General features: G+C 39.9%; 1 protein-coding gene and 1 long non-coding RNA gene across 3 annotated transcripts in view; one reads left to right on the top strand and one right to left on the bottom strand.

Moving 5' to 3' along the window:
• Positions 1 to 2,128: 2,128 nt before the first annotated feature.
• On the top strand, positions 2,129 to 8,724 carry LOC115899288. The gene is made up of 3 exons (XR_004059040.1): positions 2,129 to 2,268; positions 3,275 to 3,518; positions 8,491 to 8,724. It is a non-coding gene; the product is annotated as an uncharacterized LOC115899288 (long non-coding RNA).
• Positions 8,725 to 12,213: 3,489 nt separating this feature from the next.
• LOC104681146 (olfactory receptor 2T6) overlaps positions 12,214 to 18,768 on the bottom strand; it is a 50,968-nt gene continuing 44,413 nt past the window's right edge. For both annotated transcript variants that reach the window (XM_030937250.1, XM_030937249.1), the window contains exons 2-4: positions 17,211 to 17,367; positions 14,477 to 14,588; positions 12,214 to 13,956 (exon numbers count right to left, since the gene is read on the bottom strand). In XM_030937250.1, coding sequence (XP_030793110.1) covers positions 13,015 to 13,956; positions 14,477 to 14,512 — 978 coding nt within the window. In that variant the 5' untranslated portion in view covers positions 14,513 to 14,588; positions 17,211 to 17,367 and the 3' untranslated portion in view covers positions 12,214 to 13,014. The remainder of the gene's footprint in view (positions 13,957 to 14,476; positions 14,589 to 17,210; positions 17,368 to 18,768) is intronic.

Here is an 18,768-nt window from a genome sequence, read left to right as displayed (position 1 = left end):
TCCGCGCCTTCCGGGTTTTTTCCTTTCGGACTCCGCGCCTTCCGGGTTTTCCTTTCGGACTCCGCGCCTTCCGGGTTTTTCCTTTCGGACTCCGCGCCTTCCGGGTTTTTCCTTTCGGACTCCGCGCCTTCCGGTTTTTCCTTTCGGACTCCGCGCCTTCCGGGTTTTTCCTTTCGGACTCCGCGCCTTCCGGGTTTTTCCTTTCGGACTCCGCGCCTTCCGGGTTTTTCCTTTCGGACTCCGCGCCTTCCGGGTTTTTCCTTTCGGACTCCGCGCCTTCCGGGTTTTTCCTTTCGGACTCCGCGCCTTCCGGGTTTTTCCTTTCGGACTCCGCGCCTTCCGGGTTTTTCCTTTCGGACTCCGCGCCTTCCGGGTTTTTCCTTTCGGACTCCGCGCCTTCCGGGTTTTTCCTTTCGGACTCCGCGCCTTCCGGGTTTTTCCTTTCGGACTCCGCGCCTTCCGGGTTTTTCCTTTCGGACTCCGCGCCTTCCGGGTTTTTCCTTTCGGACTCCGCGCCTTCCGGGTTTTTCCTTTCGGACTCCGCGCCTTCCGGGTTTTTCCTTTCGGACTCCGCGCCTTCCGGGTTTTTCCTTTCGGACTCCGTGCCTTCCGGGTTTTTCCTTTCAAACAGTATTGACCTTATTCTATCTAACTCATAAGACTAAGGTTTGCTTAAATTATCTTTTAAAAAACAAGCAGCAACCATTTAAGAAAAGATTCTTTGCACTGTTACACTCAATAGCATCCTTACACCTGAGATTTACAATACTACAATACTCACTCCATGTAATTCCCACAGAAAATCAAACAGGCAATCTTCTTCTCAATGCACTTGCATTTGGCATGGAGGGAATGGCACAGTCATTCCTCTTTATACCTGTATCTGAGATTTCCAGCCCAGGAGTTGCAGACAACTCTGCCTCAACTTTCTTAGATTCAGTTTACGTAAATCTTGTTTATGTCATATAAAGAATGTAAATTAAGTCAGACCACAATGAAATGTTCTGGAAACCCAGTCATTTGCATATGCACCAAATATTTAAAGTTCTACTATGAGGGGGAGTCAGTCTAGGTGCTCATCAGCATTTGGTTTGTCACCTGTGAAAGTCCGGCATAATTCCGAAAGACCTGGATTTTCATTAAGGGAATAGGAAGAGTAGAACAAACAAAGAGTGAGTATAAGTAGAGTAGAAACTCCTAGATGATCCATATTAATTGCCTAATTTTACTCAAGGATTTTGCATCATTTAGACAAAACCTTAACTATTAAATCCAATTATTTAATTTCCAAAGAGCTTCATAAAATATTGTATTCATGTGTTCTATATGATCTCACATTTCTCATATCTCCTCTCATCCATGCAATCTGAATGCCACCCACTCACAACACATGTGACATGTGACACAGCATGTGACACACATCACTAAGTAGGAATCAAGGAATAGAATACACATAATTTTCATAAAAATTGTCCAAATATCTAATTTTATCCCAAACTGTATTCCATCAAAAGATGATTATCTGTCACTCACAGAGAGCTGAATCTCTCAGGATAGCCAGAAGGTTATGTATAATTTAGTAAATCAAAAACTTAGTGGTAAACTACAGGAACTTTATGTAACTAAACAAGCTATGAAGAACTAAGACTTTTTAGAGGGTTGAAGGTGGTATTTTGCTAGAAGGAAAAATGATCAGATTTAGTAGACTTAAATTCTCTTCTAGCTTATACCGAGAAGAAAACACACAAAGCAATTAACAGGCAATGGTATCCACAACAGGAAAACCTTCAACACCTAGGCCATCTGGATGCCAAAATGCTGTCAGCATGTTACCCCTGAAGATCCAGTATGCATAGGTTTCTAATCTGGATTTATGAACTTGGCATGACTGAAGGTATCCTTAGCAACTGATGATGGAGTTAGGACAAAGAGAGACATGCAACAAGTTTATTAGGGGCTATTCTTGTAATATAACTCTGCAGAAGGAAGTATTACTAAGCCAAACAAATAAATGTCACCTTAGAAATCCTTGAAACAATTTGCATTGCCAGGACAAACTGCATAAATTCTCCAGCCTTCTAGAAACATGTAATACTGCCTGTTTCTTATTTTTACAGGGAAATATTTAGCAACTAAAGAGGGATAACAGGTCTGAAAAACTAAACATGGAGGAAGAAAGCAGCAGACCAGTAAAGAATGCAGTATTATTCTGGGTGTTCTGCTTTTGAGATCCCTGGCGCCACGAGGGAGCGCCCAGATTGAGAAGAGGTATGAGTTTAAATAGTTTTCTTTGAGGGGACATGAATGAAGTGCTCTGGGAAAGCGCAATTTCCTTCCTTTTGGATCTCAGGAGACTTTAATGAGACTGACTTATTACAGCTAATGAGAAGTGTACTGATGGGTGGAAAAGAGTGAATGTTCAAGTGATAAGGGCTTTGAGAACGTGTTTCTACTCCTGTGCTTCAAAGTGTAAAACTGATTTCCTGAGTGTTTCATCAGAAAGTTCTGCCAGCAGCTCTTCCTCACAGAGAAATGTGGCAACAAATGTGGAAAGCCATTAAAAAGATTAAAAGTAGCTTTATTTCTGTTATATTTTAGTAACAAAACATCTGTTATGCTTATTGGTAGCTTAATAATTATTATTTTGTTTCAGCATGAAGGTAATGCATACCCATCGGGAAAAACATACCAGAGAGGGTTATCGAAAACATACCATATAGATGATTATCCTTACAAAATTGCACTTATACTGTATGTGTTGGTGTGTATGTATGTTCGTGGGTGTGTATGTACCAGCACACTACAAGAGCTTTATGTAACTAAACAAGAGGTAGAGAAGCAACAGAGACATGCAGAAACTTAAACACTATAAATATATATGGCATTTATACAACATGTGTGTAATGAGTGTCTGTGGGTTTACATGTAATTTCACAATTTGCATTGTTCACAAAATACACCATAAAAAGTGTCCCTGATGTGAAATATTTTCCCAAATGTAGCATGCAATAACCCCAAAGTATTATACTTTATGGGCATGCTCAATATTATTTAATTAATGCTCCATTTTTATAGCATGCATACAGTTTTAATTTGGGGGACTAAAATAATGTGCTGATTAAATCCTTACATCTAATTTGAGTACAGATTTTGGACGGTTTCCTCATTAACTCTTCCTCAGTCAACATTATTTAATTCATTTGTGTGAATATTTTTCAAGTTTTGATTTCATCAAGTTGCACCTCAAAAATACTATTGTGTCTGCCATTGGCAGGTTCTTGGTCTCGCTGACTTCAAGAAAGAAGTAGCGGACCCTGCGGTGTTACAGTTCCTAAGGAGGGTGCATCTGGAGAGTTCTTTCCTCCCACGGGTTCGCGGTCTCGCCGGCTTCGGCAGTGAAGCCCAGACCTCCAGGGCCAGGCTACAGCTCTCAAGCCGGGCCACGCCTGGGGTTGCTGATTCCTCTCCGTGGGTTCGCCGTCTCACTGGCTTCAGGAGTGAAGCCGCACAGCTTCACGGTGAGTGCTGCAGCTCTTAAGGTAGTATGGCCCCAAAGTGAGCCCCAGCAAGATTCACTGCAAACACGAGACCACAGCCCTCCCACGCGGCACCACAGCGGTAGCCGGGCAGCCGCGGGGGCCACGGCAGCCTGCTTTTATTCCCTTGTCTGGCCCCACCCACATCCTGCTGATTGGTCCATTTTACAGAGAGCTGATTGGTCCATTTTACAGAGAGCTGATTGGTGCGATTACAATCCTCTAGCTAGACGTAAAAGTTCTCCAAGTCCTCACCCCACTCAGGAGCCCAGCTGACTTAGACTAGTGGATCCTGAGCCAGGGATCCTAGAAAGGTTGATTACTGTCATTAACTTCAAAAAAAATTTTTTTTTTTTTTTTTTTTGAGACAAGAGTCTAGTTCTGTCTTGTCCAGGCTGGGGTGCAGTGGTAGGATCTTGGCTCACTGCAGCCTCCACCTCCTGGGTTCCAGTGATTCTCCTGTCTCAGCCTCCTGAGTAGCTGGGACTACAGACATGTGCCACCAAACCCAGCTAATTTTGTATTTTTAGTAGTGATGGGGTTTCACCATGTTGGATAGGCTGGTTTCAAGCTCCTGACCTCGGGTGATCCATACGCCTTGGCCTCCCAAAGTGCGGGAATTACAGGCGTGCACCACTGCACCCGGCCAACTTTTATTTTTACTATTCATTTATTTAACTTCTTTTTTAAAAATTATTTTATTTATTCATTCCACTTTATTTGAAATTCATGGCATACAAGTGCCTGAGTATATTGTGTGATGCTGAGGTTTGGATTATAAATGATCCCATCACCCAAGTATTGAGCATGGTACCCAATAGTTTTTCAACACCTACCCCCCTCCCTTCCTCCCACCTCTGGGATCTAATAGTTGCCATCTCTGTGGCCAGGTGTTCAATGTTTAGCTCCCATTGATGAGTAAGAACATCCTGTATTTGGCTTTCTGTTCCTGTGTTAATTCACTTAGGATTATGGCCTCTGGCTCTATCCATATTGCTGCAAGGGACAGGATTTCATACTTTTTTAATGCCTTCATAGTATTTCATGGTGTATATGTGCCACATTTTCATTTTTCTTTTTTGTGTTTGCCACATTTTCTTTATCCAATCTGCCACTGATGGACAACTAGGTTGATTCCATATCTTGCTATTGTGAATAGCATGGTGTTTAACATGAGTGCATGTGTCTTTTTGGTATAATGATCTACTTTCCTTTGGGTATATACCCAGTAATGGGATTACTGGGTCAAATGGTAGCTCTGTTTTAAGTTCTTTGAAAAACCTACAAACTGTTTTCTACATTGGCTGGACTAATTTACATTCCCACCAACACTGTAAAGGTCTTCCTATTTCTCCACATCCTCTCCAGCATCTGTTGTTTCCTGACTTTTTGATGATTACCATTCTAACTGGTTTGAGATGGTATCTCATAGTGGTTTTGATTTGCATTTCTCTAATGACCAGTGATGATGAGCATTTTATTATATGTTTGTTGGCCATATAAATGTCTTCTTTTGAAAAGTGTCTGTTCATATCCTTCACCCACTTTCTGATGGAGTTGTTTGTTTTTCTCTTGTAAATTTGTTTAAGTTCCTTGTAGATTCTGGATATTAGCCCTTTGTCAGATGGATAGATTGCAAAAATTTTCTCCCATTTTATAGGTTGTCTGTTCACTCTGAGGATAGTTTCTTTTGCTGTGCAGAAGCTCTTTAATTTAATTAGATTCCATTTGTCAATTTCGGCTTTTGTTGCAATTGGTTTTGGTGGTTCAGTCATGAAGTGTTTGCCCATGCCCATGTCCTAGATGGTATTGCCTAGGTTTTCTTCTAGGGTTTTTATGGTTTTAGGTCTTAAATTTAAATTGTAATTCATTTTGAGTTAATTTTTGTATAAGGTGTAAGGAAGGGATCCAGTTTCAATTTTCTTCATAAGGCTATCCAGTTTTCCTAACGCCATTTATTAAATAGGAAATCCTTTCTCCATTGTTTGATTTTGTCAGGTTTGTCAAAGATTAGATGGTTGAGCAACCCCAAGACATGTAATTGTCAGATTCTCTGAGGTTGAAATGAAGGAAAAAATGTTAAGGGCAGCTGGAGAGAAAGATTGGGTTACCCACAAAGGGAAGTCCATCAGACTAGGAGTGGATCTCTCTGCAGAAACCCTACAAGCCAGAAGAGAGTAGGGGCCAATATTCAACATTCTTAAAGAAAAAATAATTCAACCCAGAATTTCATATCCAGCCAAACTAAGTTTCATATGTGAAGGAGAAATAAAATCTTTTACAGACAAGCAAATGCTGAGAGATTTTGTCATCACCAGGCCTGCCTGCCTTACAAGAGCTCCTGAAGGAAGAACTAAATATGAAAAGGAAAAACCGGTACCAGCCACTGCCAAAACAAACCAAAATGTAAAGGCCATTGACACTATGAAGAAACGGCATCAACTAATGGGCAAAATAACCAGCTAGCATCATAATGACAGGATCAAATTCACACATAACAATATTAACCTTAAATGTAAATGGGCTAAATGCCCCCAATTAAAAGGCACAGACTAGCAAATTTGATAAAGAGTCAAGACCCATCAGTGTGCTATATTCAGGATACCCATCTCGCATGCAAAGACACACATATACTCAAAATAAAGAGATGGAGGAAGATTTACCAAGCAAGTGGAAAGCAAAAAAACAAAAACAAAAACAAAAACGACAACAAAAAATGCAGGGGTTACAATCCTAGTCTCTGATAACATAGATTTCAAACCAACAAAGATTGAAAAAGACAAAGACAGGCATTACACAATGGTAAAGGTATCAATGCAACAAGCAGAGCTAACTATCCTGAATATATATGCACCCAATACAGGAGCATTCCAATTCATAAAGCAAGTTCTTAGAGACCTACAAAGAGACTTAGACTCTCACACAATAATAGTGGGAGACTTTAACACCCCACTGTCAATATTAGACAGATCAATGAGATAGAAAATTAACAAGGATATTCAGGACTTGAACTTAGCTCTGGACCAAGTGGACCTAATAGACATTTACAGAAATCTCCAACCCAAATCAACCAAATATACATTCTTCTCAGCACCACATAATGCTTATTCTAAAATCAACCACATCATTGGAAGTAAAACACTCCTCAGCAAATGCAAAAGAACAAAAATCATAACAAACAGTCTCTCAGACCACAGGGCAATCAAATTAGAACTCAGCATCAAGAAACTCACTAAAAACTGCACAACTACATGGAAACTGAACAATCTGTGCCTGAATGACCACTGGGTAAATAATGAAATTAAGACAGAAATAAGTAAATTATTTGAAACCAATGAGAACAAAGACACAATGTACTAGAATCTCTGGGTCACAGCTAAAGCAGTGTTTAGAGGTAAATTTATAGCACTAAATGCCCACAGGATAAAGCAGGAAAGATGTAAAATTGACACCCTGCAGGAGCAAACAAATTCAAAAGCTAGCAAAAGACAAGAAATAACTAAGATCAGAGCAGAATTTGAAGGAGACAGAGACATCAAAAAACCCTTCAAAAATTCAATGAATCCAGAAGCTGGTTTTTTAAAAAGATAAACAAAATAGATAGAATGCTAGGCAGACTAATAAAGAAGAAAAGGGAGAAGAATCAAAGAGACACAGTAAAATATGATAAAGGGGATATCACCACTGATCTCACAGAAGTACAGACTACCATCAAAGAATACTATAAACACCTCTATGCAAATAAACTAGAAAATCTATTTTATCCCTTTCTATAGGTTGTTTGCTTACCCAGTTGATAGTTTCTTTTGCTGTGCAAAAGCTCTTTAGTTTAATTAGGTTCCTCTTGTCAATTTTCGTTTTGGTTGCAATTGCTTTTGAGGATTTAGTCATAAATTATTTCCCATGGGCAATGTTCAGAATGGGGTTTTGTAGGCTTTCTTCTAGGTTTCTTTATTTGAGTTATTATATTTAAATCTTTATTTCACCTTGATTTAATTTTTGTATATAGTGAAAGGCAGGGGTCCACTTTCATTCTTTTGCATATGGCTGTCCAGCTATTACAGCACCATTTATTAGGTAGGGAGTCCTTTCCCCATTGCTTGCTTTTGTCAACTTTGTCAAAGATAAACAGGGTATAGATCTGTGGCTTTATTTCTTTGTTCTCTATTCAGTTCCATTTAGTCTATGTGTCTGTTTTTATGCCAGTACAATCTGCTTTGGTTACTGTAACATTATAGTATAGTTTGAAGTCAGGTATTGTGATGTCTTTAGCATTATTCTTTTTGGTTAGGGTTACTTTGACTTTTGGCCTCTTTTTTGGTTTCATCTTAATTTTAGAATAGTTGTCTCTACTTCTTTGAAAAATAAAGTCTGTAGTTTTCTATGAATGACATTAAATCTGTAGATTTCTTTGGGCCATTTTAATGAGAGTAATTCTTCCAACCAGTTAGCATGGAATGTTTATTCATTTGTTTGAGTCTTATCTACTTTCTTTCAGCAGTGTTTTGTGGTTCTCCTTGTAGAGATCTTTCACCTCTGTGGTTAACTGTATTCCTAGATTTTTTATTTTTGTGGCTGTTGTAAATGGAATGGAGTTCTTGATTTGGCTCTCAGCTTGAATGTTATCAGTGTTTAGAAATGTTACTGAATTTTGTACATTGTTTGTTTCCTAAGTCTTTACTTGAAGTTGTTTCTCAGTTCCGGGAATCTTTTGGCAAAGTCTTTTGGTTTTCTGGGGGTATTGAATCGTATTATCAGCAAAGAGACATAGTTTGCCTTCTTCTTTTCCTTATTTAGATGCTTTTTATTTCTTCTTGCTGTGCGACTGCTATGCTATAAACCATTCAATGGCACTTATGGGTAAGAGCTGACTGCAGCCAATGTGCCACCCCATGCCTTAGAACTCATCCCTATGTCCATCCTGGCTAATTAGTTTACATCACTCTTCCCACAGAGCCTGCATGTGACCTCAGAAAAATCCTCAGCACAGCAATCCAGAAACCCAGCAGTGATCTTTGCAACCAGCATGTACCAAAAACTCATCAGTTTGACAAAACTACCTTGAATTCTCCTCCTGCATTAATAATTCTCCACATTTCATTTGAGCATCATTTTGAATGCCTGATGGTTGTCAGGCTGAATATCTCTGGACAGGTCCTAGAAGGCACCAGATTTCCATTGCTCTATGGTCCCCAATCATTCCACCTACACTCCTTCCCATGCATGGTCCTGCGTTTTTTAATGTAAAACCATTGACTTCTTGAGAATATCAATTCATATCAAAATCACTCTATGTGCTACACAATGCCTACATACTTCTAAAGTCTAGTAATAAAATGACATATGTATGACATTACGAATTTCAGTAACAAAAACCTTTAGAAATGTTGCTCACGTTCTTCCTCAAGTTTCCAAAAGGGTTGTGCATGACTTGATTGTTGCCATGTTAATTTTGTTCTGAGGGAATCAACAACCATATCTAAGAGAGTATTCCCTATTCACTTAAGTAGAAACTCAGGCTAAGGCAACAGAGTCGTCCAAATGGTCGACTGAGTTACTGGGAGAGCTAAAAGACAAATCAATCTCTCTTCTAGCCATTACTAATTCTTCCTTGAGCACAAATTATGCATTTTGCTAGCTGGTTTCAACCAGAGGAAGCACAAGTTTCCCACAGAGTCAGGCTGAGTTTTGAACTGATTTTCCTGCAGGGATGGCCAAATGGCTCACAAATGGCTTTGCATTCCTTCAGAGGCTGAATATCTGAACTTGAGATGAAATTAACAATGATGGGTCATGAATAATCAAATTCTTCATTAAAAAATTCACTCATTCTAAAAAGGCCTTCTCCTGCAGCAGCATCCATCTTTTAATAGGTTTTGGTTTTCTGGTGTGAGGTAATATAGACATTTTTCCCCCTCTTCCATATACAGATGATGCATTTCCAGTGTTTTCTTATATATGCAGAATGGGGAAGGAATGCTAAGTTGGAATGAGGGGCTCCTACCATATGCCCCAAGCATAAAACTAATTAATATTTGGCCCATGTTCTTCTAACTTTCCTGGAAATATTAGCCTCACTGCTCCCAAGTCTTCAAAACAACATATAACCAAACTCCCAAAACAAGACCAATTAGGTTAACAAACTTTTATTATTTCATCCCCAACCCGCATCCTAACTTCTACAAACACCACAGTTCTTTGATGGGAACTCCCAATGATTTACTGACTGAAATCCAGTCAAGAAATATAGTATCAGAGAGTTATATAATTGTTAGAAAACTTTTGAAATGAAATTTTGTATTTTAGGACAATGAGGTTCACCAAAAAATTGAACTGATCATTCAGAGAGTTTTTATCCCCTCTCTTTCCCCTATTGTTAACATCTGGCATTAGTGTAGTACATTTGTTACAATGAATGAATCAATTTTGATACATTACTATTAACAGTTCATATTTTACATAAGGATGAGTCTTTCTGTTCCGGAGTTGTATTTTTTTCACAAGAGCATAGTACCATGTAACATAATATTATGTAACATTAATTACTGTGTCCTATAGAATAGTTTCACTACTCTAAAAGTCCTCTGTGCTCTGTCTATCCATCCATCCCTCCCCTGACCCCTTGCAACACTTATCTTTTTCCTGTCTCCACAGTTTTGTTTTTTCCAGGATGTCATGCAGCTGGAATCACACAGTATGTAGCCTTTTCAGATTAGCTTCTTTCACATCACAATATGCATTTAAGTTTCCTCCATGTCTTCCAATGGCTTGATAAATCATTTATTTTTATCACTAAATAATATTCCACTGTAGGAATGTGCCACACTTTATCCATTTAACTTCTGAAGGACGTTCTGATTAAGTCTATGTTTTGGAATGTATGAAATATCTACTATGAACGTAAGTTTCCAAATCAGCAGAGTTAATACCGAGAAACACAATTGCCAGATCATATGGTAAGATTATGGTCAATATTGTAAGAAACTGTCAAACTGTATTCCAAAGTGGCTGTACAAGAGTGTTCTTTTGTGTGTAACGGATTGATAGAAATGAAAGAAATTGTAAAAACTGAATACAAAAGTCAATCACCTTTTCAAAGAATAGCTGAAATATTGACTAATATTTATAAAATTTTATTGCATTCATCATCTTACTTGATTTTAAAATCTTACAAGAAAAAATGTATGTATTAAATCAAATTTTATAAAAAGAAAAGTTGGTCCTCAGAAGCATTGAATGATTGGCAGAAATTCCCATGGTGTTTATGTGGAGCTGAAACTGATGACCAGTTCTTATGGGCCAGCCCCCTGCTTCTCTCTGACTTGTGGTTTTTGTACCTCAACATCTTCTTGGTTGGAAATGCTCCCTCATACTACCTGGCACATAGTGTTCTCCAAGACAGTCTGACAAGATTGAGGCGATGTTGAGCCTCCAGCTGAAGAGCCTCGGAAAAGCTGTTCCTGGATTTCAACTGAAAACCCTGCTCAGTTCAGCAAGACCAGGTCTATTTTCTTGATTAAGTGCTCAGCCCAACACCAAGCTGAGCTGTTCTATTTGGCTAAATATTTTGTCAAATACCCAGCAGCTTTTTTCAGTACAAAACGAGGTGTGGCAACGTTTCCTTCACCCACCATCTCCAGTGCCTGCAGAACATCCCTGAACCCAGCTTGGATTTTGTTAAACCAATGACAGTACAAAGCCTGGCACAGCAGCTGGTAGAAGTGGCCTGAGGGGTTTGGGATGTGGTCCTGGTTTCACTACTGTGCCTACAATTTAGACCAAACATTTTCTCTCCAATTCTTAGCCACTTAAAAAGAAATCATACTAAGTGTATAGAACACCCTTGACATAGCCAACTCCATCTTAGAAAAATACTCTATTTTATATTTCATAGGGCACTTTTCCAACAAGGATAAGATGTGTTGTCTACCAAACAACAACAACAAAAAAGACTGTATCCAACCAGAAAAGGACTCAAACAAGCACACTCTTCCATGATCAGTTCTCGTGGGAGGACTCTGTAACTGTCAGAGAGCAGGTCTTTAGCAGCTCGAAATAGGATCAGTTCTCACCAGGGGACTCACTATGTATGATGTGCAATATTGACTGACTTGTGGAGTGGCTTGAGTCTGTGCCCGCGGCTCTGACTACCCAGTGAATGAAAAGTACTAAGGGGAGTGGCCCCCTTGGGAACTCCATGTAGCCCAGGCTGGCTTTTGTGATTGGAATAGCATCAAGAAAATCCTGACACTGTGAAAACCCTGACGCTGTGAAAACCCTGACGCTGTGAAAACCCTGACGCTGTGAAAACCCTGACGCTCTGAAAACCCTGACGCTCTGAAAACCCTGACGCTCTGAAAACCCTGACATTGTGAAAGACACGAGCATTTGTGGTCCTGGTTATTTCTAACCTTGCACCGCTCATGACACTAAATCATTTACAAGGGGTTTCCAGTTCTAATTTTCAGATGAAAAGCTGGGTACTTCCTTCCCACTTTGCAGTGTTATCCAATGCAAAAGCCAGTGCTATAGAGAAGGAAAAATATGCTGTCCACTACTTTTTTAAAAGAGAAAACTTGATAGAAATAGCTCCAACAACACTAACATCTACGCAGGGATCCCCAAAGTCTAAAAATGCTAGTGAATTAAAGAAGCTGAAAAGTGATTACAGAAACTGCTAGTTAATAGGACATTTTTTTCTCAACTACCTTTTGCTGTGTCTTCCAATGTAACAGTTATAGATGCCATATTAAAAAAATAACATCACAGACTCCCTCCCCCATAAAGGTTTAGTCTTGGCATTTCTACAAAACACAAGAATCATTGTTTTTAGTTCCAAATGTAGATAAAGGAGGAGTGTTTTCAGTTGTTACTCAAAGAAGAGATATTTGGATTTTCTAAATCTTGGTGTAAGTATGTAGATTTTTCTTTTACAGTTTTATGACAGTTTAGTCTCTTTCATATGTCTTTCGAACCTTGACATCCCTACACCTTTGATAAACCAATTGATGGATTGTTTAAACAATATAGTCAAAATCACCAGTTCTTATGGAGCCATTGAAGATGGGCAGAATATGTCATGTTAACTCAACATTTGGGGGCATTCATATACACGAACTGCAATCGGAGAAGTGATATGAGAGAAGACTTGGAATTGGTAGAAACAAAAGAATAAACACGAGTGGTGTTTCTAGAACTCCGGTATTGTTTGTGTGTGACTGTTACAGCATCTTCACATTTTGGATGGAAGTACTGCTGGATACGCCTTTTAGCACAGCTGGTATTGTTTGTGTGTGACTGTTACAGCATCTTCACATTTTGGATGGAAGTACTGCTGGACACACCATTTAGCACAGCTGGTATTGGCAGTTCCAGTCAGCATTACCCATGGTATCCATGATGCAAGCCCATATATGCCTAAACAGGATGTGGAGGTTTTAGACGATCAGAATTCTTTCCTCATCACACCACAGGTCCCTTAACATCTTGCCACAACTCTCTTCAAGGCACCCATCACATCCCTGTTCCTCAGACTGTAGATGAGAGGGTTTAATAAGGGGGTGAGGATGGTGTAAAAGGCAGAGAAGACCTTATCTTTGATTGGGGTGTGGTAGGATTGGGGAAGCATATACGTATACAAGGCAGCCCCATAGAATAATGTCACCACAGTCATGTGTGAGGAGCAGGTGGCAAAGGCCTTCTTCCTCCCTTCAGCCGATGTCATCTGGTGCACTGTGATGAGAATCCTGGTGTAGGATGCAGTCACCACCGAGAAGGGGATGAGTAGCATTGCAACACAGCACACGTACATCACTGTTTCATAGGCGGTTTTGTCCCCACAGGCCAGCCTCAGCATGGTGGGTGCCTCACAGAAAAAGTGATTGATTTGGTGAGAGGCACAGAACGGGAGACTCATGGTGATGGGGGTGAGGAGAAAAGTGTCCAAAGCTCCGCCGAACCAAGAGCTGGCCAGGATCATGCAGCAGACCCGCTGGCTGATGAGGACAGGATAGTGCAGTGGGTTGCAGATGGCCACGTAGCGGTCATAAGCCATGAGCCCCAGCAGGAAGAATTCAGCCCCCATAAAGCCCATGTAGAGAAAGCACTGAGCAGTGCAGGCGATGAAAGAGATGGTCCCCTGGCCCACGAGATAATCTACCAGCATCTTGGGCACAATGGTGGAGATGTATAATGTGTCAATGAGGGAGAGGTGGCTGAGGAGGAAGTACATGGGGGTGTGGAGATGAGGGTCTATGTTAATCAGGAAGACCATGACCCCATTAGCTATCACGGCCATGAAGAAGATGGCACAAATGACACCGAAAAAGAATCCTGAGCCTTTACCGTGAGTGAAGAGCCCCATGAGGGTAAAGCCACTGGACAAGGTTTCATTGTTTTCATTCGTGGTAGTGAGTTTGACCTGGAGGCATAAGAAGAGAAGCAGGGTCAACAAAAATGACAAAAGATAAAATAAATCACTTAAACATGTCTGTGTAAACATTATGAGATGAAAATTTTTTATGTAGCTAATATGAAACTTTTTTTTTGGTGTGGTAGATTTGTAGCTTCTTTTTTCTTGGCTATTTCTTTTTGATGAAGAATAATTTCTACATTAGGATTCCATGGGATGAAGACGAATGAATGTTTGCCAATTGATATTTGGCTTAAGGGAGTTTCATTATGACTGAAGAAAATTTGGGCCCTAGAAAGGATCCTTCATTTGGAGTTGGCTCCATTTATTTAAAATGTGGATACAACTGCAAGACAATTGATCCAATATATTCAAACAACCCAAGAAAATAATTCAATAGGCCATTGGAGCAAATTGGGAATTTCTGTGATAATTTTAAAACCTACTAGTCCCATCCAGAAATAACCATAAATTGTAGACACAGCTGAAAACTAAGTTAAACTGAAATAAATATGATTACATTATCTACCTGATCATTGGCCATTCTTATGTGTTCCTTCATCATTTGTCACTTTCTCATTCATTTGCACACCAAATCTTTATGGAGAGAGTCCTGTGCAGTGTTCTATGCTCTGGGGATACTGTAGTAAATAAAAAGAATATGAATCATGTGACTTACATTCTAGTTATGAAATAGGCACAGTAAATCACATGTGGGAACCATGGTTCCAGGTAATGCAAATAAGTGCTTTATGGAAAACTTCAACACAGATAATGAAAGATGAAAGAAAATTCATGTGAAGATTTAGGGCTAGGGTGTTCCTACAAAATAAACAGCAAATGTGACATCCCTAAAGCAAAAAGTAGTTTGGGATAGTCAGGAAACAAAAGTCAGTTCAGGGAGAGAATTACCAGTGATGAAGACAGTGAGATATTAGGGATCAGTTCTGCAAGGTATGCAGGCCGGGATAAAGAGGACAGAATTATTTTCTAAGTATTATCAGTAGAATTGAGTTGCAGTTTGTAACATATAACAGTTTAACTTTAACATGTTCATTATGATCTTTTTGTTTTTTTCTTTTTGTCTCTTTGGTACATTTAAGCCATTTTTTTTGTTTTTGCTTAGTGTTGTATTTTTGTGGGTCTTGAAGGTGTCACAAGAGGGGAAACTCATCTGGTTTAGACTGGGATAGACCAGGTTGTGCTTTCTGTCCTAATATCCCCCTCATTTCACTCAAAAGCTTCCTGATTTGGTTGGTCAGTTGTAAGCCTTGGAGATGGTGACTGAGTGAAATGGATAAAAGATCTTATAGGCCAGAGGCAGGAAACCATACACAATCTTAGAGAGCTATGGGTGGTGCAGTCACATCTTGAATATACGATGAATATAAGAACATCTTTTAAAAGTTTCCTCATCATTTTAACACTCTTTAAAATCTGACTTGGTTTTTGAATTCTTGAGCACTTCTGTGTGCACTCAGGTATTATACGAAACAGAGAGGCAGATGACGCAGCAGTAAGTGCACAGAGGTGGCAGCCAGTTTCTAGGACACCGTCGTGGAGTAGGGGGTTGCTCGATTCTGAAATACTTGCACTGAGAATGCTTGTTTGGGGTTCTGGCTTCATCATTTGCAATGTACCCTAATGCATGTTACTTAAAATCTTAGAGCCCGTTTCCTGGTCTATAATTAGGATATCACAGGAAACTTAAGGGATGTTGTGATGATCAAACATCATGTAACATATGCAAAGGACCACAGCTGAGTAAATTCAAATGCTAATCTATGGTAAGCTGTTGTGCTTGTGAGATAATGCTGATACTGAGGACACAATTTCTTGCCAAAGGCAATATTGCATTTCGTAGCTACTGTGTGTATACCATAGGCACAAACAACAGGAGATACACTATAAAAAACACATGTCGCCTGTTGAACACTAGGGGATACACTCTGAAAAGCACGTGTCGCCTGTGAACACTAGGGGACACACTCTGAAAAGCACATGTCGCCTGTGAACACTAGGGGACATACTCCGAAAAGCACGTGTCGCCTGTTGAACACTAGGGGACATACTCTAAAAAGCACGTGTCTCCTGTTGAACACTCAGGGATGCACTTTTTAAAAAGCACATGTCGCCTGTGAACACTAGGGGACACACTCTAAAAAGCACGTGTCTCCTGTTGAACACTCAGGGATGCACTTTTTAAAAAGCACATGTCGCCTGTGAACACTAGGGGACACACTCTAAAAAGCACGTGTCTCCTGTTGAACACTCAGGGATGCACTTTTTAAAAAGCACATGTCGCCTGTGAACACTAGGGGACATACTCCGAAAAGCCACGTCTCGCCTGTTGAACACTAGGGGACATACTCCAAAAAGCATGTGTCGCCTGTTGAACACTAGGGGGACATACTCCGAAAAGCACGTGTTGTCTGTTGAACACTCAGGGACGCACTTTAAAAAGCACGTGTCACCTGTTGGACACTAGGCAGGGTTCCAGGCTTGTGCACTGTCTTCTGAATTATTTAAAATAATAAAATCTCAGAACATTCTTCCTGATCATGCAAATAATTGCCATTAGAGGAATCTTTTAGCAAGAGATATGGACTTGTAAAAGACTAGTTTCTGGGAAAACTCATTCCAGGAAGAAGACTGTCATTTCCTAAGTTCACTCTCAGATTAAACAGTGAGGATCAATATGTTAGGTAATAGCATTACATGAACAACTAGGGCCTAAAAAATAGTTTGCAAGTGTCTACACATTCTCCAGGGAGGCCTGTTTCAACTTCTGAGTACATGCTCACAAAACCACAGAAACGACTCAACTTTTTATCTACAATGAAAATTTAAAATCTTGGGACACAGGAAAAGATGAACCCTGGTGACTCCTCGGTAGAGAAAAGCCTCTTCAGTTTTGGCCAGCACATGTACAAGGTCTCTCAGGGTGTGAACCACTCAGAGAAAGGACTGACTGTGCGTCTCTGTGCCAGGTTTTCTCTGCAGCAGGGTCTGCTTCTCTGCTTTCCCCATTCTTACCCTCCCCTAGCCAAGAAGTTGTGAAGAACAAGGGTAGAGTGTTGCAAGTAGACCAACAAAGGAGGTTCTTGAAGGAGTGTTCTCAGCACAGTGACTTCATTTAGGAAAGTGAGAAATACACAGACAGAAGGAAAAATGCAAGCTAACAAGAAATCAAAACTTTTCCTTTCTAAGTTTTTCCTTCTCTTTCAACAAAACTTCAAACATAACTGCACAGTTTTGCTTACCAGTTTAGAAGAGGCTGAGTGGATTAGGTGGTGAGGGGAAAAGGGGCTGAAGATTTGTTCTGCCCACTATCCATCCAGAATGCAGATCCTCCATCTCGTGGGTAGAATCTCATCTAATGAGCTCCTCGTGACGACCTGATGAATTAGAAGGAGCTTCCTGCAATGTCAATGGGAGCAGAAACAGACGACAACGTTAGGGAACACTTCAGGAGAGGGTGAACACACTCAGGCGAGTGCAGTGCTTTGCCCATGACAATTAAAAACAGTTCCAGCATGAGAAGTTACAAGAAAAGCTGCAAATAAGAGAGCTGAAGACATAAAATTGTATTAGGGTTGTGGAGGATAAAACTTTAGTAGCTCTCCGGGGATGCAGAAAGGCAGATATTAAATTATAAGAAAGATAGACATGCACTGGGCGCAGTGACTAACGCCTGTAATCCCAGCACTTTGGGAGGCCGAAGCGGGCGGATCACCTGAGGTCACTCCTGAGGTCAGGAGTTCAAGACAAGCCTGGCCAACATAGTGAAACCCTGTCTCTACAAAAATTAGCCAGTCATGATGGTGGGCACCTGTAATCCCAGCTACTCGGGAGGCTGAGAAGGGAGAATTGCTTGTACCTGGGAGGCAGAGGTTGCAGTGAGCTGAGATCGTGCCACTGCACTCCAACTTGTGTGACAAAGCAAGACTCCATCAAGAAAGAAAAAGAGAGAGAGAGAGAGAAAGACTTACATACATGAAATATTGGAACTACAAAAGCAAAACATAAATAATCAATGTTTTAAAAAGAGTGATTTCACAAATAGGAGAGAATTATTAATAAAAATTGAAAAGGAAACTTAGGAAAGGAATAAACAGACTCTGTATATGGATGTTTCATTGCGTTAACACATACACTTGTGTGTGTCTGGGAAAGTGATTTGAAGTAAAAGCATCTGGCAGCATCTAATAAAAACATAGTATCATGCAAACAAAACACAAGAAAAGGAAAACACAGTCACCTACACAGGCTAAAATTCACACTGACCACAGGTGTCTTCCTGAGAAATTCCAAATAAAAGTGAAAAAATGTCTGAACTGAAGATACACAACGTTGCAGTAAAAAGAGGGCTCTGGAGCCAGAATTTCCTTGGGTTTGATCCTTTCTCCACCACTAAATCCTGTAATCACAAGCACTTAAATTATTTTTGTACCCGTGTCCCCCATTTGCTCTGTAATAATAGAAAGGTCACAAGTTTTAAAGATTACATCATTCACACACGTCAGTTTCTTAGACTAGTCTCTAGAATGTGCTGTCTGTTCAGTAAAACTTATTCTCGATATCATTAGATACATTTTAGTTGAAAGTAATGTGTAGCTCAAGCAGGAAGACATTCTGAGATGACTTAGGAGGAATAAACACTAAGATACAGCTGAATATTTGTGTAGATGAAACAGAATTGAGAAAAAGGAAGAAACTGTAATACTACTGATAGTAAATGTTGAATTCAGGTTAAATATACATATTTAAAAAATAATATAAATATGATTGCCTCATTGCATAGAATTCAAAAGATTCTTA

This window comes from Rhinopithecus roxellana, chromosome 8 (genome assembly GCF_007565055.1).
Source record: "Rhinopithecus roxellana isolate Shanxi Qingling chromosome 8, ASM756505v1, whole genome shotgun sequence".
Lineage (NCBI taxonomy): Eukaryota > Metazoa > Chordata > Mammalia > Primates > Cercopithecidae > Rhinopithecus > Rhinopithecus roxellana.
The sequence above is the reverse complement of the archived record's forward strand: the minus strand, read 5'-3'. Positions and strand labels throughout refer to the sequence as shown.